A 20,677-nucleotide genomic window follows, 5' to 3' on the forward strand; every position below is an offset into this window, starting at 1 on the left:
GCCCTGATACCTCTAATTTTAAAAATTACATTTAGTTGTATGGGTTCTTAGTGAACTCCTTGAGAAGGGGCATATTTGTCTTGCTTGTCTTTGTACCTCCTGCATGCAACAAAGGGTCTCATATATGTGTTATTGAATAAACAAATTAATGAAAAATTTTTGCTATATTATTATCCTTTTTGTGCTTATTTGACAACTAGTCTATAATAATAAATGAAGATTTAGGTATTGATTCATACATTTAACAATTATTATCTATTGTGTCTTGCTAGTGCTAATGACCTATTAGAACACATAATTAAATAATTAGATGTATATGATTTTAAATTTATTTTTTAAAATTTGTTTTTTAAAATTTATTCTTTAAAATTTAGGTGAAGCCTGGAGATGACTTAGAAAGTGATCGATACTTAATCACAGTTGAGGAGGTTAAAGTTGCTGGGAGCATAGCTATTAAACAGGATGTCATTAAAGAAGCACCGGAGTTAAATCCAAGGAGATTTATATCCTCTGACCGGTCCCTTGGATGTCAGCCTGCTGGTTTAAAAAGGAAGTTTACTGTAAGTTTCTCTGTTGAAAATAATAAATCAATATGTATTTATAATATTGTTTCAAGAAGTAGTGAATTTGAAACTATTGCACTCTATCATTAAAATGGTACTTCATAATATATGTTTAGGTGGAGAGGAAGTAAACCCTAACTAGAAAAATCTTAATACAAATGAGTGTTTACATTTTAATCTTGTAAATTTTATATCTTTATTACTTTACCTTACAAAACAGACATACTCCTTTTTCTTTTTTTTTTAGCCAGTTCATATCAAAGTTCTTTATAGATAATGGAACAGCTAATAATTGTTTTAATATTTTTAGGGTTTTCGAGGACCACGTCAAGTGCCAAAGAAAATGATTATTACAGAAAATGGTGAATCAGCTGCATCACTTGAGGCTAAGAAACCTGGTCCTATTTTTCTCTCTCCCTTCTACAGCACACCTCCTTTGTTTTCTACTGCTGGTAAGAAAGATATAAATAATATGCCAACAGACCCTGAGAAGAGTATCACTTACAAGAACAGAGAGACAAATGGCTTACATTTTTCTTCTATTGTCTCTACTCCATCCTTCAAGAATAACCCAGAAATGCTATGTGAAGAAAATTATTTTTGCTCTCCTGTCTATTCTGTAAATAAGCATTCAGATTCTGTACTGACCAATGAGGCCATAAAAAAAGATGGTTTGACATCTCACTGTTTAGGAGTTTCACAAAACATCAGAAGCAAAGCACAGATATTAGCTCTTCTGAAGTCCAAATCAACTGGTGTGTGTAAAGAACTAAATTCTGGGATTGCAGAACATCTCCCTCAGATACAACTACAAGGAAATGAAAACATTCCTACTAAACCAAAGTGCATAACTGAACAAGAAGAGTGTGCTGAGGTGAAGAAGAGCACAGACAGTTTACACCACCAGCATCAATCAGAAAATATCATGAGAAATAAAAGCCGATGGGCCATGTATTTATCCTCACAGAGTTCACCTGTACATTCTTCTACTGAAGATGGAAATAATATAGAAAGGAAACCCAAGGTCCAGGGAGATAATACAAATTTAAATTTGAAAGACCTTTTGGTACAAGAAAGGAAACAGTTCTTTGAAACATGTGCTGAAAAGGGTAAAAAGTATAATGAAGACAAGCCAGTAGATGATAATGATCAATCTTTGGATCAGGAAGTAAAATTAGAAATTCCCTCATTCTGTAAAAGCAACAGCTTACCAGTTACCTGTAGTAGTGTGGAATGTGATGGCTTATTATCAGAATCTGACATTCAAAAAAATAATAAAATATCTGTTAGACAGAATGACCAGATGTGTCTAAAAGGATCAATTCTCATTAGAGAAAATGCTCAGGAGATAAATCTATGTGGAACACCAGAAAAAAAATATAAACAGCTGATGTCAGTCCTGCCAGAATCTGAACATCTGCGAACGGAGTCTTCTATAAGCAACAATTCTAGGCTCTCTGATGACTTTACCAACATGCTTTTTAAAAGTAATACTGATAATGGAAGTCTTAATAGTATTCCTGAACCTATGAGTAATGTAACACAGCCACTTGTGGAGGTGACTTTTAATCTGAACAATTTTGAAACCAGCGACACTGAGGAGGAATCACAGGAAGACAACAAAATTTCCCAGGATTCAGAGGGTTGGGTAGAAGAAGCTTTGGTTAATGACAGCAGTTCAGGTGTTCAGAAGAGATGTGAAGATATAAGCTGTAAGAAAGTTGGCAGTGAACATTTGTCTCTTTTAACATCTATCAGGGATAAACCTACAGAGACATTTCCTATTAAAGAGACTCTGCTATCACAGTTTTGTGATAAAGCTTGTGTAGGTGTTGACACAGGACCTTGGAAAGCTGGAAACATTAGAAAAGAAATAGAAGAGTGTAGTGACACATTAAGCAGTTTTGACTCATCTTTAGAGGGAACTGATAATGTATTTATAGATAATAATGAAAATGCTAATAAATCTATTCAAAAAGTCAGAATTAACTATGATATTGCTTCACTACTGAATAAATCTAAAGGTATAAGCTTGAATTTACATACTCCTTGTATAAACATAGCCACTAATCAGACTCCTGAAAATAGCCTATTCTCAGAACAGACTGAGCCTCAGACTTTTATTATGGGAAGTAACTTAGACAAAAATGATGAACAGGTTTTACTGTCAACTTCAAGCAGCAACATCAGTATCCAAGAATTAAATATTAATCATAATCACTCTGAGGGATGTATTGCTCTTGATAAATCAAATATCCAAGTTTCCAATTCTTTGTACCCTCTGGAAAAAAAGCATCCTATTTCCAAAGACACAGAAGCATATATTCCTGAATCTGAAGATTTGCGAAGCATTAGAAGTTTAGACCATGACCATATTGAAGTAGAAACTAATGGAGAAAGCAAACAATATTGGAATAGTCCTAGAAATCCTTTGGAACTCTCTGGATTAGTAAATAACATTTCCCTTTTAAAGTCATTGTCTGAACACAGTACGGCTTTAGAAGGCTTGGAAGTATTGAAAAAGAAATATGCTACCTTTAAACAACAAGGAACTCTGTGGACTTATGAGCCAGATAGCAATCCTGAAGGTTAGATTGGCATGTTTGTTTTGGATTGTTCTCTGTATAGCTCAGAGGTTGAAAAGTATTTGCTTTGGAGGCTACATTAAAGAATTACATAGTAAATTTTTTTTTTTTTTTGAGAGGATGCACCTGTGAGCTGGGGGAGGGGCAGAAGGAGGAGGAGAGAGAGAATCTTAAGCAGGCTCCATGCCCAGCGCAGAGCGTGATGCAGGACTTGATCTCATGACCCCAATATCATGACTTGAACCAAAACCAAGAGTCAGATGTTTAGCCGACTGAGCTACCCAGGCACCTCAGAATTACATAGTATTTAAATAGGTAATATGTGTACTTGGTAAAATCAATTCCAATAGAGGATAATATAGTGAAAAGTAAGTCACCTTTCTAGTACAGTCCTTCAGTCCACTCCTCAGAATTAGCCACAGTTTCCTTCCAGGGTATCCTTCTGGAAATATTTTGTGCATATATAAGCATATACAGGCACATATAAGCAGGTATGTATGTGAATATCCATTCCTATCATACATTTCTGGACATGTGTTAGAAGATACTTTTTTAAAAAATCATGAGTTCATATTGATATCTCTAATTCCAATTCTTAACCACTGGGTTCTTCCTGTCTTTCCTCAATTTCATGATTATATTACTTTACTACCAAAATGAGAAAGGTCCCTGGTTCCCAACAACATTAGTATTTTACTTTCTGAATTCTACAATACATATCAAATGGCTTCCTAATTGTTACACTGGTATCACTACTAGCAAAAAACCTTTACAAATTTGTAAAGTTCACAAATCCATTGTTTTTTTTTTTTAAGATTTTATTTATTTGAGCAAGAGTGAGAAAGCACAAGCGGTGGGGAGGGGCCCAGTAAGAAGCAGACTCCCCACTGAGCAGGGAGCCCAACCCAGGGCTCCATCCCAGGATCCCGAGATCATGACCTGAGCCGAAGGCAGATGCCTAACCGACTGAGCCACCCAGGCACCCCTTCTTTGGTTTGTTTTTGCAACGTATCCTACTGAAAATACATAGAGTATTATGTTCAAAAGTTACTTGGGTGGGGCATCTGGGTGGCTCAGTTCTTTGAGTGTCCGACTCTTGGTTTCAGTTCAGATCATGATCTCAGGGTTGTGGAATTGAGCCCCACATCCAGTTCTGTGCTCGGAGGGGAGTCTGCTTGAGATTTCCTCTCTCTGCTCTTCCCCTGCTCAGGTATGCGTACACAGGTGCTCTTTCTCAAATATTTTTAAAAAGTTACTTGGGTTATTTTCTTCAGTGTGATTATGTTATAATTTGATGTAAATATAGTTAAATTCACTGTTTATATTCAGTATGAGGACTTTTTTGCCCATCCTTGTTGATTTATTTTTATTTCCGATTATGTAAAATATTAACCTAGTTCAGGAATCAAAGCTGTATAAAAACATAAACTCAGATGCCTTCCTTATGCCTTTCATCCTTTTCTTACCTATCTGCTAGACATAGCCATACCTATGTTTCTTTTTGCAAAAATAAATACCTCCATAATTTACGTTTTTGTTCCCTTCCTATTCAACAAGAGATAGTATACTCTATATATTCTTCATCACCTTTTTTTCACTTCGTATATCCTGGAGTTTGCTTCATGTCAATTCATAGGACACATCCTAATTTTGTTTACATCTGTGTAATATTCCACTGTGTGGATGAACCATCATTTATGCAACCTGTCTCCAATACTTTGCTATTACAAATAATATGATATTAAGTAGCCGTATATATATGTGTGTGCATGTTTGCATATTGTTTGAGGTGTGTCTTCAGGACAAATTCCTGCCAGTAGGGTTGCTAGGTAAATGTGTGACTTTATTAGATACTTCAAAATTCCCTCCATTTCTTATCCCCACCAGTAATGTATGAGAGTGCTTTTTTCTCCACAGTCTTGCCAATAGAGTGTGTTCCCAAGCTTTGGAATTTTTGCTAATCTGATAAATGAGAAATGGCATTTCAGTGTATTTAAATTTGTATTTCTCTTACTACAAGTGAAATTTAACATCTTTTCATATGTTTAAGCAGCATTTGTACATCTTTTTTCATGAACTGTCCTCCCCTTTTGTCCAGATGTTTAATGGCTGTCGGTCTTTTTATTCTCATTGATTTTTAAGAGGTTATTTATTTATTTATTTATTTATTAAAGATTTTATTTATTTATTTGACAGAGAGACACAGCGAGAGAGGAAACACAAGCTGGGGGAGTGGGAGAGGGAGAAGCAGGCTTGCGGAGCAGGGAGCCCTATGCGGGGCTCGATCCCAGGACCCCGGGATCATGACCTGAGCTGAGGGCAGACGCTTAACAACTGAGCCACCCAGGCACCCCGAGGTTTTTTTTTCATATATTAGGTATACTAACCCTTTACTGGTGATGTGTGTTGCAGATATTCTCTTTCATATGTCATTGGTCTTTTGACTTTGCTTATGGTATGTTGCCAGTAGCATTTTTTAAAAAAGAAAACCAATGTAGGACATATTAATAAATATAAATATTAGGTTCATATAATTGTGAATGAACAGGGTACTTTAGGATACTCAAAAGTTAAAATTGAATTCTTATTTAAATACCTCAAGGGATTCCTGAGAAAGATAAGAATAAATTATTGTACCTCCTGAAATATTTGTTTAAAATGTAGTTAAGTTTGATGGCAATTGATAATTTATTTTCTAAATAAAAAGGAAAAAAATTTTCATGAAAAATAAGTAGGGGCAGATATAATTATGTAATATATAAGGATATAAATTCCTATATGAAGATACAGGAATTATAGAATTTAGTTTTAAGAAATCTTTTTTCTTCGGGGCGCCTGGGTGGCTCAGTCGTTAAGCGTCTGCCTTTGGCTCAGGTCATGGTCCCGGGGTCCTGGGATCGAGCCCAGCATCGGGCTCCCTGCTCAGTGGGAAGCCTGCTTCTCCCTCTCCCACACCCCCTGTTTGTGTTCCCTCTCTCGCTGTCTCTCTCTCTCTGTCAAATAAATAAATAAAATCTTTAAAAAAAAAAAAAGAAATCTTTTTTCTCATCAAGTTGGAAAGAGGATTACAGTTGATTCTCATTATTTGCGGTAGTTATGTTCTATTGAATCAACACAAACACTGAATTAGTGAAAAATGAGTCATTGCTTTTAGGGGTAGTTTCCTTCAAACCTCTGGTCAGAGCATTTTTATCAATTGATCAAAATCTTGTTTTTATGAGTGTTTCTATTTAAAGACATTAATTAATGTTGATCTGTTAACATTGAATTCGTGGTGAACTGCGCTATGAGTAATTCCTGAAAAAAACTTCTCTTAACACACGTTTTCTCCGTAAAGGACATCAGAGGCTTCTTGCACTTAGGAACACTAGACAGTATGCGTAGGGAATATTGTAAATAGCAAAGTCCCCTACAAAAAGCCCCAAAGTGTAAAAAAGCTACTAAAATAAGACCACAAAAAGGGCACTTGTTTATAGTGTAAGAGCTCAAGGAGGCAGTGTCACCTTGTTTTACCTCAGCTGGGAATGTATGTCAGGCAGCTCAGTTTTTGTAGCTCTGCATGTCTACAAATGACCTCAAAAAAACAGGGTACTGATTTGGGGGTTCCAAATAAATTTTAGTGAGTAGGTAGGTTCTGTGAGTAATGAGGATTGACTATTTGTTTTCTGATATATTTCTCTAAAAAGAAATAAGTTGGTTTTCTTGAGACAATCTGAGAAACTTGAATCTATTTATTGGAATATAATAATTGACTTCATGGAGTGAGAATCGGTTTTGCCACCAATTTAGGATGTGTGAAAGTGTTAAAAAAATTTTTTTTCCAGTAGATTAAAGTTTTTGTGAGATTACTGAATATATCTTAGAAATGTTCATTTAGAGTTTTATTCTTGAGTGAATGCATGAAGGAAAAAATACAATTTTCACCAAGTGCCTTTTTAAAGCCCTTTTTAGAAATAGCATCAAGTTCCAAAATCTACTTATTTTGATTTCATTTAATGTATTCTGAATTTTAACAGGAAAATAATGAAAACTGAAGTAACAATTGACTAAAATTGAAGTTTACACTAGATTTAGCTTTGTTTTTTTTACAATAAAGTTTTTTTATTTAAATAATCTCTACACCCAAAAAGAAGCTTGAACTCATGACCCTGAGATTAAGAGTTGCAGGCTCCCCAGCTGAATCAGCCAGGTGCCTCTGATTTTCATTTTTACAATAATTATTTGTTTATTAATAATCACTTTAAAATTATAGTCTTCTTGGTGACTTTATAAGAAATTGAAATGATTGTACCTTTTTAAGGAAAAAAAAATCCTATTTTTTTTTTTTTTAAAGATTTTATTTATTTATTTGACAGAGAGAGCACAAGCAGGGGGAGTGGCAGGCAAAGGGAGAGGGAGAAGCAGGCTCCCTGCTAAGCAGAGAGCCTGATGTGGGGCTCTATCCCAGGACTCTGGGATCATGACCTGCGCCGCAGGCAGACGATTAACTGAGCCATCCAGATGCCCCCAAAAATCCTATTTTTAAACATACTCAATTAGGTGGTATGATCTGGCCACCCTCTCTTCTTTTTCATTCTGTAGCTTTGCCAACTCTTCTGTTGGTGGGAGACTCTATATGTGTTCTGACTTTTTTCTGAACATCTTTACCTCTGGCATAGCTCGTAGCTTTTTCTTGTATTCAGATCTCAACTTAAATGTCACTTCCCATAAAAGATCTTTCCCATCATCCTATCTAACATTACTCTCTGTCCTATCAACCTTTGTTACAAAGCTCTTTTGTATCATAATCTGAATTTATCTGTTTGTTTTTTTTTTTTATCTTCTGTGGCCTTCCTTTTTCAAGAAACTGCTGTTTTCCCAGTGTCTGGCACAATGTACTTAGAAGATAATTGAAGTTTTTTTTCTCAAACCATAGTTAAATAGGTTTAAGATAGAAATAGCATTAAGCATTAATGCTTTTTTGTTGTCTGTGTTTGCACATAGCAGCAGTGTAATGGTCTTGGCTTTATTCTAACAGTTAATATCTCATTTTTAGCATTTTTTAGTGTAGGTTATTGGCTGTTGACTTGGTATTTATTTTTTCAATTAGTTTGAAAAAACAAAAGGAAGCATTTCTACTATTGACTTAGAAAGTAACCAAAAAATTCTTTTTTCCTGAATTTTAAAAAAATCAACATTTTCTTATTTCTTACTTTTTTTTTTTTTAAGATTTTATTTATTTGACACAGAGCACAAGCAGGGGGAGCTGCAGGCAGAGGGAGAAGCAGGCTCCCCGCTGAGCAGGGAGCCTGAAGCAGGACTCTGTCCCAGGACCCTGGGATCATGACCTGAATCAAAGGCAGAGCTTACCTAACTGAGCCACCCAGGCGCCCCTTTTTCTTAAATTTTTATCTTGAAAATGTTTGACTACCCATACACTACACAGATACACAGAATAGTCAGTGAATCCTGAAATATCCAAAATCCAGATTCAACAATTATCAAGAATACCTCATCTTCAAGTTTAAGTTGTATTCCTCATTTCATTCAGTTTTAGAAATAAGGTTTTTTGTTTTTTTTTAAGATTTTATTATTTTTAAGTAACCTCTGCCCAATGTGGGGCTCAAGCCTACAACCCTGAGATCAAGAGTCACATGCCCCACTGACTGAGCCAGCCAGGCTCCCCTAGAAATAAGTTTTTAAAGTTTAAAACACTATGTATGATGAATAAAATCATTTTATTTTATCTACTATAGTTAGGAAACCATTGACTGCAGGAGTTTCACAAGCTTTACGAAAGTTGCCTCATCTGAACCAGGATTCTCATCAGGTACATTTTTTTCCTATATTCTTTTATTCTGATATAGAATGTTCTGTTCTTTGTAATGAGATTACAGTAATATAGAGGGTCCCAATATATCTTATCTCATGACCCCCCCCACCCCGACCTTGTATCTCAGTAATTATTTTCATTACATCCTTTGGGGGAAAAAAAAGGAGCCTAGCAGTTTCATTTATTAAGTAGTTAGTAGTATTAAACAACTTAATAAGTATTATGTCCTACTAATTTAGTAAGCTTTTTATTTTTATTTTTTCCAGTTTTATTGATATAGTTGACATATAACATATCAGTTTAAGGTTTACAATATAATGATTTGATACATGTATATATTGTGAAATGATTACTATATGCCTTTTATTTTATTTTACTTTACTTTTTACTTTACAAGTAGGCTCCTCATCCAGCGCAGAACCCAGTGTGGGGCTTGAACTCACGACCCTGAGGTCAAGACCTGAGCTGAGATCAAGGGTTGGTGCTTAACTGACTGAGCCACCCAGGGGCACTCCCCCATCCTGCTTTTTTTTTTTTTTTTTAAAGTAGGCTCCACCCCCAGTGTGGAGCCCAATGTAAGCATTTTATTTTTAATTAAACGCAATTACTAATGGGATGTATGCGCTTGTTGGGCACCGTGTAACTTTTCAAACCTTGAAATAGATTAGTTTTCTTGTTCTCATTGATTTTTGCATGGTAATTGATTTTTATCAGAGCAGTTTCTGAAAACTCAACTTTACAAAGATATAATGCCATTGAAAGAGATGATATAAGATCTGATGTTGAGGGTCTCCTGGGTGGCTCAGTCATTAAGCGTCTGCCTTCGGCTCAGGTCATGATCCCAGGGTGCTGGGATCGAGCCCCACATTGGGCTCCCTGCTCAGCGGGAAGCTTGCTTCTCCCTCTCCCTCTGCCCCTGCTTGTGTTCCCTCTCTCGATGTCTCTCTCTCTCTGTCAAATAAATAAAATATTAAAAAAAAAAGATCTGATGTTGAAATGAACTACCTTGAGTTAGTAGTTCATTCAGTGATCAACAGATGTCAAGTGACACTGTATTTCCCTTAAATTTATTTAAATTTTTAAATTTTTGTAATGTTTTTTAAAGATTTTATTTATCTGAGAGAGAGAGAGAGCTAGAGAGAGCATGAATGGTGTGGAGGGGCAGAGGGAGAGGGAAAAGCAGACTCCCCGCTAAGCAGGGAGCCTGATGCAGGGCTCGATCTTAGGACCCTGAGATCATGACCTGAGCTGAAGGCAGATGCTTAACCAACTGAGCCACCCAGGCGCCCCAAGTTTTATAATTTTTGAAAGATTTTATTTATTTATTTGAGAGAGAGAGAGAGAGAGCACGCACAAGCCAGGGGAGGAGCAGAGAGGGAAGGAGAGGGAGAAAATCTTTTAAGCGGCTCTGCTGAGCGCAAAGCCCAATGCAGGGCTCAATCTCCCAACCTTGAGATCATGACCTGAGCCAAAACCAAGAGTTGGATGCTCAACCCACTGAGCCACCCAGACACCCCTTCCCTTAAATTTAAAACATTTTGTGCAGCTCCTGTTGAGTTCACTCTGGCATCTCAAAGTACCTTGTTGAACAGTTTAGGAACCATGGTAATATTATAAAAATTATAGTACTAATTAGAATACATTGAAATTCTAGAATTAGTGTTTCTTCTTGGGGATGCTTTTATTTTTATTTTATTTTATTTTTTATTTTTTTAAAGATTTTATTTATTTATTTGACAGACACAGCGAGAGAAGGAACACAAGCAGGGGGAGTGGGAGGGGGGAAGCAGGCTTCCCAGTGAGCAGGATCCCAGGACCCTGGGATCATGACCTGAGCCGAAGGCAAACACTTAACGACTGAGCCACCCAGGCACCCCTTGGGGATGCTTTTAGCATATTTGGAGGGATATTCATTATATGGCACTGCTCTTTCTAGAAGACATGTTTGAAATAAAAGAAAGTGAAATGTTTCATTTGCCCCCATTTTGTATCTTACTCTATTTTCCATGTTACTATTTTTTTCTTCTTTTTTAAATACAAAAAAAGTGAAGACAAATAAAACTTACCCTATCACTAATAGATATTTATTATTAATGTTTGGGGTCTGTTTTTAAAAATATGGTTAGATTGATGTGTACAAATAGTTTTATATCTTTTCCCCTTAATATATTATGTTTCTCACATTATTAAGATACTTCTTAAATATATCTTCTACTTATTTATTTGTTTAGCTAATTTTTTAGCTGCTTGGTGAGTAAGCTTATTATTGTCTTTATCTGAAAAATCTTCACAGAAAATTGTGGGTTGGTTTATTAGCTCTCAGCAGCCTGCTCCTGAGCTCTAAGGAAGCTTGCCTTCCTCTGAGCTCCCCAGTCTTTCTTCTTGGGCAAGGGACATTTTGGGATGGTTCCACCTCTTTTTAACTTCTTTCTTAGGCTTCTTCTCATAGACTGGATTCTCTCATATAGCAGCATGAGCTTTCTTACACATCTCCTCCATCATGTCTGGAGTTATGTTCTTTTTGTATTGAGAGAATTGTTTCTTGTAAGCATCTTCATCTCCTTCCATTAGTAACGCATATAATCTGCAACGTTCTGACCCATGATGTGCTTTTGATGTACTTCTGCATTGAATTCCTTGCTTTCTGAATCATAACTAGGGAATCATTTGGTACTGTGAGGAATAGACAAGCCTCCATTCACAGCTCCCCCAATTTTTATTTCCAGTAGTTCTGGCAAGCCCTGCATCCAAATAGCAGGTGAAGGCACCAGGTTGACCATCAGTGCTTCCACATTGCATTCATCTCCAGTCACCTCCAATTGGCCTTCATAGATCTTGTCCATGTCAAATCTATTGAGAAGCTTGTGGCTCAGCAGCAGGCTGGTACAATATGCCGCAGCATAATTTGTCAGGTCAACCTTCATACCGTACTCTGGGAGTTAATGAGCTTAAGCTGCACAAACTATCATATCTCCTTCTATGTGGGCATAAGTAATCTGACAAATGATATTTCTGTTGGCCAAACTGTCATCCTGTATTAATATTAATGTGTTTGGTATTTATTTTTATCCTGAATTACCAAGTGTTTCTGAGCATAGTAATCAGTTTTGTCCTCTCGTCATCTTTTTTTTTTTCAAATTTTATTTATTTATTTGACAGCGAGAGAGGGAACACAAGCAGGAGGAGTGGGGGAGGGAGAAGCAGGCTTTCCGCTGAGCAGGGAGCCCGATGCAGGGCTGGATCCCAGGACCCTGGGATCATGACCTGAGCCGAAGGCAGACGCTTAACGACTGAGACACCCAGGTGCCCCCTCTCATCATCTTCTAAATTTCACTTGGTATCTCTTAAAGTAAGACTTATTCTTGACAACTTTAACAAATGCCATCCTACGGAACAGAGACCACATTGGTGGCTCACCACAGACCAGCAGTTAAATATCTTTTAGAGGTTACTTACCATCCCATCCTGTGGATATTCTATGCTTTGGATAAGCAATGCCCTATTTTGAACATTTAAATTACTTCTAGCATTTTGCTGGGATAAATAAAACTTTAGCAAATGTTTTTGCACATAAATCAGTGTTTACATTTTAAGTTATTTCCTTAGATTTGAGTCCCACGGGGCGCCTGGGTGGCTCAGTTGGTTAAGCGACTGCCTTCGGCTCAGGTCATGATCCTGGAGTCCTGGGATCGAGTCCCACATCGGGCTCCCTGCTCAGCGGGGAGTTTGCTTCTCCCTCTGACCCTCCTCCCTCTCATGTGCTCTCTCTCTCTCTCTCAGTCTCTCTCTCTCAAATAAATAAATAAAATCTTTAAAAAAAAAAAAGATTTGAGTCCCACAAGTGGAACTGATAACTTGAACGGCTAAGAACAATTTTCTTGATTTACACTGTCAAATCTAAAAATCTTACTTCTTTACAGTATGAATATTTATTTCATTTCACAATCACCAGTACTAAGATATTTTCAATTCTGGGGCACCGGGGTGGCTTGGTTGCTTGGGCGTTTGACTCTTGATTTCGGCTTGGGTTGTGATCTTGGGGTTGTGGGATCAAGTCCGGCATTGGGCTCTGTGCTCAGTGCGAGGTCTGTTTGAGATTCTCTCTCTTTTCCTCTCCCCCTCCCCTCCCTCTCACGCTCTCTCTGCCACTTTAATAAATAATTTTTTTTTTTTTTAAGATTTTATTCATTTGAGACAGAGACAGAGAGAGAGAGCATAAGCAGGGGGAACAGCAGAGGGAGAGGGAGAAGCAGACTCCCAGCTGAGCCAGGAGCCCAACGCGGGGCTCCATCCCAGGACCCTGTGATGATGACCCGAGCCAAAGGCAGAAGCTTAACCATTTGAGCCACCCAGGTGCCCCAATGAATCTTAAAAAAAAAAAAAAAAAAAATTTCAATTCTTGCTAAGTCAGAATAGTGTTTAATTAACATTTAGTTTTTGCTCTTTTGATTATTAGTGATAGTGTTCTTTTATTTCTTATGTCTAATAGAAATTTATATTTTATTTATAACTTACTAGTATCTTTTAGTTATTCTTATATTAATATTCTGTTCCTAAGATTATAACAGAAAAAGAAGTTGAAGCAAGTGAACCACTTCAGTCTTTGCAGGTGAGTTAATTTTTAAAATATAAAGTAGCCAGAAATTGTAGTTGTATATATAGGTATGGCATACAGTTTTATATTTTATATTGTCAGTTTCAATATCATTTGTAATTAGTTACCCCTTTATACTTATTTAGGTGAGCCTACTGTCTTGTATAAATGGCCTGTGTGGTCAATAGGATTTGGTTAAATGACAAATCTTTTATCACAAATAAGGTTGTAAACTTACAATCATCACTTAATCCAAGAATTGACATTGACTATTATAGCTGTACCTGCAACTCTGTTGCCAAAAAAGAACAAAACAAAACAAGTAAAATTCACATAGTGGTGGCTCATTTTTCATCCTTATATAATAAGATCAAATGTATAAAATCATAATTAGCAACTGCATTATTTAGCTTACAAATGATCACATTCTTAATTCTTTTTTTCACTTGAAAAAATGTGATTTAAACTCTTTCATGGACAGTTATCACAAAGTATAAACTGGAAATAAACACTATCATTCTCCAGAATGAGTTGCCATTTATTTTTATTTTTTTAAGATTTTATTTATTTATTTGAGAGAGTGAGAGCATGAGCAGGGGAAGCAGAGGGAGAGGGAGAAGCAGACTCCCCACTGAGCAGGGAGCCTGATGCTAGGCTCGATCCCAGGACCCTGGGATCATGACCTGAGCCGAAGGCAGACACTTAACTGACTGAGCCACCCCTGTGCGCCTATGAGTTGCCATTTAAAATAAATGTATATATTTTAAAAATCTGTTGTAATCTCACAGGAATTAAAAAGGTCTTATCTTTTGTAAAAAAAATTTATTTAAATCTTTTTAGCATTAATATAGGAGAATATTTGCATTTTTATAATACCTTTCATATTATAACTTTCTGAAGCAACCTCTTCATGTACATTAATGATAGAAAAACTTCCAAAATTTAAAATTAGGGTGCTCTTTGAGGATATACTTAATGGCACTGTTTTTTTATTTCTGCTAATTTTATTTCTACAATTAGCTACACATAACAAAGCAGAAGAGAAGGTGCTGTGCTAATTGGTTTTTAAACTCACTGTATTAGAAAATTCTAATTCTAAAAATTTTTTTTTTTAAAGATTTTATTTATTTGTTTGACAGAGAGAGAGACACAGTGAGAGAGGGAACACAAATGGGGAGTGGGAGAAGGAGAAACAGGCTTCCCACGGAGCAAGGAGCCCAATGCAGGGCTTGATCCCAGGACCCTGGGATCATGACCTGAGCTGAAGGCAGACGCTTAACAACTGAGCCACCCAGGCGCCCCTAATTCTAAAATTTGAGTTGAATGTTTTCAAGAGTAGTTGGCAGATGTGCTAATGTATTGTTATTAATGGAAGGTTATCATTATTTGAAGAAATATGCTACTTTACCTCTTCTGTCTATTGAGGAAATTTTTTTCTCTATATTTTTTAAACATAAAAATTGTTTTCTTGTTTAAATTCCTTTTCAAAGTCTATCTAATTCATAGTAGAAATTATGATTATTTGATATAGTTACTTGATTAACTAAACATGACTAGTTGCTGTTGTCTGTAGCTTGTGTTTTTATGGTTGCTAGAAAATGGTTTATTTTATTTTTATTTTTAATGTAAGCTCCATGCTCAACATGGGGCTTGAACTCATGATCCCGAGATTAAGAGTCACATGCTCTACTGGGGCGCCTGGGTGACAGCCAGTTAAGCGGCAAACTCTGGATTTTGGTTTAGGTCGTGATCAAACCCTGTGTTAGGCTCAGTGCTCAATGGGGAGTCTGCTTGAGGATTCTTTCTCTCTTTCTCCCTCTGCCCCTCCCCTTGGCATTTGTTCTCTCTCTAAAATAAATAAATCTTAAAAAAAAAAAAAAAAAGGGTCACATGCTCTACTGACTGAGCCAGCCAGGTACTCTGATTCATTCTTTAAATAAACTGTTAACACTGTTTACAATTTTTCCTCCTTTGGTTTCATACTAATTTTTGAATTAAGTAATCTGCATTAATATTAAATATTAGATTAGATGGAGATTATTAGGTATGCAACAATTTTTTCTAGTGTTAAAATATTTAACTAAAATTTTTAGAATTAGTGTTGCATGGGTGGCTTAGTTGGTTAAACATCTGACTCTTAATTTCAGCTCTGGTCATGATCTCAGGGTTGTGAGATTGAGCCCTAAGTCCAGCTCCATGCTTAGTGGGGACTCTGCCCAGGATTCTCTCTCTCTCCTGGGGTACCTGGGTGATTCAGTGGGTTAAGCATCTGCCTTAGGCTCAGGTCACGATCTCAGGCCCCGGGGGCAGGCTGCCTGCTCAGCGGGGAGTCTGCTTGTCTTTCTCCCTCTTCCCCTCCCCCCACTCATGTGCACTCTTGCACTTTGTCTTTAAAAAATAAAATCTTAAAAAAAATAAGATGCTCTCTCTCCCCCTGCCCTTTCCTTCTGTGTGTGCATGTGTTCCCTCCCTCTCTCTCTCTCAAAATAAAGAAATTAAAAAAATTTTTAGAATTAGAATTTTTTATTGCTGAGTTTTAAAATTAATTAGCATATGGGGCGCCTGGGTGGCTCAGTCCTTAGGCGTCTGCCTTCGGCTCAGGTCATGATCTCAGGTCATGATCTCAGTTGAGCCGCACATCGGGCTCCCTGCTCGTCGGGAAGCCTACTTCTCCCTCTCCCACTCCCCCTGCTTGTGTTCCCTCTCTCGCTATGCCTCTCTCTGTCAAATAAATAAATAAAATCTTTAAAAAATAAAATTAAAAATAAAATTAATTAGCATAGTACCTTATCTGCTGGAGAACTCCTTTGCTAGATGTAGCTTATTATATGTATGTATATACAGAAGTAAGATTTTCAAATGGCATACTTTAAGTTTTGGGAGTATTTTCCCACCAAACTCATGAGCTGCCTACAGAACTCTTCTAGCTAACATGCGTATTGGTATTTTATTCTAGTTCTTTTCCTTGGGAGATGAAGAGACTGCTTTTCTAGATGTTATCACTACGCAATTAGAGAGAAAAACCTGTGACCCTACGGTAAAATTTGTGAACAACTTTGATTTTCTATTTTTTTTTTTTTTTTTTTTTTTATTTGAGACAGAGAGAATGAGAGAGACAGAGAGCACATGAGAGGGGGGAGGGTCAGAGGGAGGAGCAGACTCCCTGCAGAGCAGGGAGCCCGATGCGGGACTCGATCCCGGGACTCCAGGATCATGACCTGAGCCGAAGGCAGTCGCTTAACCAACTGAGCCACCCAGGCACCCCAACTTTGATTTTCTAATCCACTGTCTTTTCCTGCTGTTTTTTATACCATTCTCAGAGTTTTCATGGTCAGAAGGTCAATGAGCATAATGAATTAACCTGGTTTTAGGAACAAGAAAAACTAATGACTGCTACCCCTTGTTTGATCTTGAGCCCTTTCTCTTTACTAGTGAGCTAATAATGCATCATGCATATATATGATGCATACCCCTAGAGGTTGGACAGGAAGATAAATAAAGTATAAATAATGAATGTTCTGCCGAGAACAAAATGAAGATCTTTATAGCCTTGAACATATTATAGTCTCCTCTACCAGTCCTACTTCTGTAGAAGTATATATAACCCAAGCTCTAAGTAGTGCCATCTACTCCATATCAAAAATTCGGAGGGAAAACAGCATATAAATAGTTGGGTTTTACAAATAATGATTCTATTCCTAAAACTCAACAGATCTTTAGAAGAGATCTACATGGAAGCATAGAAAACAGGGCATCTATTTGCTTGTAGAAAATGTGTATTCCCTATCAAACAAATCAGAAATATACAGTCTAACCGTTGAGACTTTTTTAATTGAAATGTGTATGTTTTAAAATTTAGATATTTTCAGCAAAAGTATAAGGGACATTTTAGATTTAATTTTCCTTTCAAATGTGTGATATAGAATCTTCATCCTAAAATAAGAGAATATTCAGATTATTTACTATCATAATTTTGTTGTTAATTTATCAGTTAGAAATAAATTCATCCTTTACATTCCTTTGGCTCTATTAGCAATCTTAATTTTCCACTTTCTGGGTAGGCTTTGTCACCCTGTGAGGAATAAAAATCCTTGAACCCTCAAGGGGGCAGCAGAGAAAGCCATTTGAAGCCTGAAAGCTGATCAGGTCTGTGAGGAGATCACAGTACCTCTCTGAAGTACATGTCTGTATTGGCATCACATTCTCAGGCCTTTGTTCTCAGAGCAATAGGATCAGATCTTCTGGGAGAGAACCCACCATCCCTCTTCTGTGAAGCCTGATAGTTTACAAAATGCCTGAACAAAGGAAAATCCTTCCTGTATTTCTTCCCTTACTTCCTATTATCATATGTTTATTGACTGCCTCCGATATGCCAAGCATGGTGTTAAATGCACGTGATACCCTGATGAAACAAACAGGTCTCTTCCCTCAAGGAGCTTACAGTACAGTTAGGGTATATATGAAAAGAAACTTCATTGTAGTATAATGTGATAAGTCTATAATGGAAAGTTGTATAATGTACAGGGGAAGCATAGAGAAAGGAACAACTATATCTTTCTGGTTTAATTAGTCCATTATAACTATACTTCTTATGCTCCTAATAAAAAATTCATATTTATTAATGTTGAACTTGAATTCAATTAAATCAATAACCGATTTATGTTTTATAATTAGCATGTGTTAGGATAATTAGTTTTTCTGGTTTTCAGTATTTGTCACTTATAATTATTTACATTAAGTAGTATTTAATAGAAAGCTAAATTGTTATTTATTTCCTGTGTATATATACATTGTGACTATATATCAATATGTATTTATTGCAATACTCATTTTTAATAATTTCCTTGTAGCCTGTTGAGTTTCAAGGACACCAAGTGAAAGGATCAGCTACTAGTGCTGTGATGGTCAGAGGACACAGCTCACAGCTAGAATGTGGTCAGTTTCCAGATAGTATTGAATATGAAAACCGCACGACAGACACTTGTTTATTGACACCAAAATTGACTAGCGCTTGTATGCAGATTGATTTCTTGCAGGTAAAAATATTTTTTATAGTTGCACCTTGCCAAATCATTTTCTTTATGTCAATACTAAATTTTATGAAGAGATTATATTTAAATCCTTGAACAAATATAAGTTATCCCTATCCCCACTTCTCTAAGTATGACACCAAGCACCTCTCAATTGTTACCAAATAGAGGTCATAAGAGAATGATATGCATATATTCGAAACAGTGTCTGTTAAAGAGATGCACATTTTTTTCTTTCTTTTTTTTTTTCCTAAAGATTTTATTTATTTATTTGAGAGAGAGACAGAGATAGTGAGAGAGAGCATGAGCAGGGAGGAGAGGGAGAAGCAGGCTCCCTGCTGGGCAGGGAGCCCAACGTGGGACTCGATCCCAGGACCCTGGGATCATGACCTGAGCCGAAGGCAGACGCTTAACCGACTGAGCCACCGGTTCAGGCACCCCAATTTTTTTCTTTTTTATTAAAGCATAATGCACATACAAAATAAGTGCACAGACCATAAGTACACAGCTCAGTAATTACCACAAAGTGAACACACTCATGTAACCTCCACTCTTAAGAAATAGAACATTAGTAGCATCCCAGAAGTCCCCTGGCCCCCTTTCAGCCACTATCCCTTTCTATTCCCTCCAAAGATAACCACTATCTTGACTTATAATACCATATATTAGTTTTGCTTTTATTAAGATTTTATTTATTTGAGACAGAGAGTGAGCAAGTGAGAAAGAGAGAGCATGAGCAGGGGGAGAGGGAGAAGAAGACTCCCCACTGAACAGGGAGCCTGACGCGGGGCTCCCTCCCAGGTCCCCGAGATCATGACCTGAGCTGAAGGCAGACTCTTAACTGAGTGAGCCACTCATGTGCCCTAGTTTTGCTTTTAAAACTTGATGTAAATAGAGTAATATACAATGTATTTTTTGTGTCTGGTTCTTTTTGTTCAACATTGCAGTTTTGAAATTCATCCATGTAGTTGCCTGTGTCTGTAGTTTATTCATTTTCATTGCTGGTGTACTATTCCACTGTATGAATACGCTCCAATTATCCATTTTTCAGTCGTTTGCATTTGGGGCCTATTACCGATAATGCTGATATGAATGTTCATGCGCTGTCATGAACATGTACACACATGACATGTTTCTGTCAGTTATACTACATTGGAGTGGGATTATTGAGTCACCAGGTATGTGTATCTTTACTTTTAGTATATAATGCCAAACTGCTTTCCAAAAATGGTTATTATAGTTAACATTTCTATCAGAAGTATATAAGAGTTCCCATTACTCTATATCTTCATCAGCGCTTGGTGCTGAAAGTTTTTGATTTGAATTTTAGCTATTCTGGTAGATACGTAGTGGTATTTCATTGTGGTTTTAGTTTGCATTTTCCTGCCTAATAATGAGGCTAGGACCTTTTTGTATGCTTATTGGCCTTCTCTGTATTCTCTTTGGGGATGAAGTATTTGTTCAGGTTTCTTCCTCAGTTTTTAAAAAAAATATTTATTTATTTGAGAGAGAATGCACACACACATGTGCGCATATAGGGGAGGGGTAGAGGGAGAAAAGCAGACTCCCTTGTTAGCTTGGAGGAGCCCAACACGGGGCTCGATTTCAGGACCCCAAGATCATGACCTGAGCCAAAATCAAGAGTTGGACACTTAACCAGCTGAACCACCCAGGCGCCCACCCCTTCTTAGTTTTTCATTGATGTGTTTATCTTTCTAATTAATTTTTGGAATTCTTATAATGGATATATACTCATTGTCAGTTTTATACTTTGCAGATATCTTCCCTGACTCTCTTTCACTTTTTTTTTATTTTCAACGTTTTTTTTAATTACTATGTTATGTTAATCACCATACATTACATCATTAGTTTTTGATGTAGTGTTCCATAATTCATTATTTGCGTATAACACCCAGTGCTCCATGCAGAATGTGCCCTCTTTAATACCCATCACCAGGCTAACCCATCCTCCCACCCCCTCCCCTCTAGAAACCCTCAGTTTGTTTTTCACAGTCCATCATCTCTCATGGTTCATCTCCCCCTCCCATTTCCCCCCCTTCATTCTTTCCCTCCTGCTATCTTCTTCTTTTTTT

At 36.9% G+C, this 20,677-nt stretch overlaps 1 protein-coding gene and 1 pseudogene across 1 annotated transcript in view; one reads left to right on the top strand and one right to left on the bottom strand.

Moving 5' to 3' along the window:
* ZGRF1 (zinc finger GRF-type containing 1) overlaps positions 1–20,677 on the top strand; it is a 61,094-nt gene that overhangs the window by 10,212 nt on the left and 30,205 nt on the right. The window contains exons 2-7 of the mRNA XM_081813124.1: positions 375–560; positions 874–3,151; positions 8,884–8,957; positions 13,519–13,569; positions 16,511–16,591; positions 18,405–18,590. Coding sequence (XP_081669250.1) covers positions 375–560; positions 874–3,151; positions 8,884–8,957; positions 13,519–13,569; positions 16,511–16,591; positions 18,405–18,590 — 2,856 coding nt within the window. The remainder of the gene's footprint in view (positions 1–374; positions 561–873; positions 3,152–8,883; positions 8,958–13,518; positions 13,570–16,510; positions 16,592–18,404; positions 18,591–20,677) is intronic.
* Positions 11,209–12,459, bottom strand: LOC102731556 (large ribosomal subunit protein uL18-like; annotated as a pseudogene).

Source organism: Leptonychotes weddellii, chromosome 2, assembly GCF_054177405.1.
Source record: "Leptonychotes weddellii isolate Sample4059 chromosome 2, ASM5417740v2, whole genome shotgun sequence".
NCBI lineage: Eukaryota > Metazoa > Chordata > Mammalia > Carnivora > Phocidae > Leptonychotes > Leptonychotes weddellii.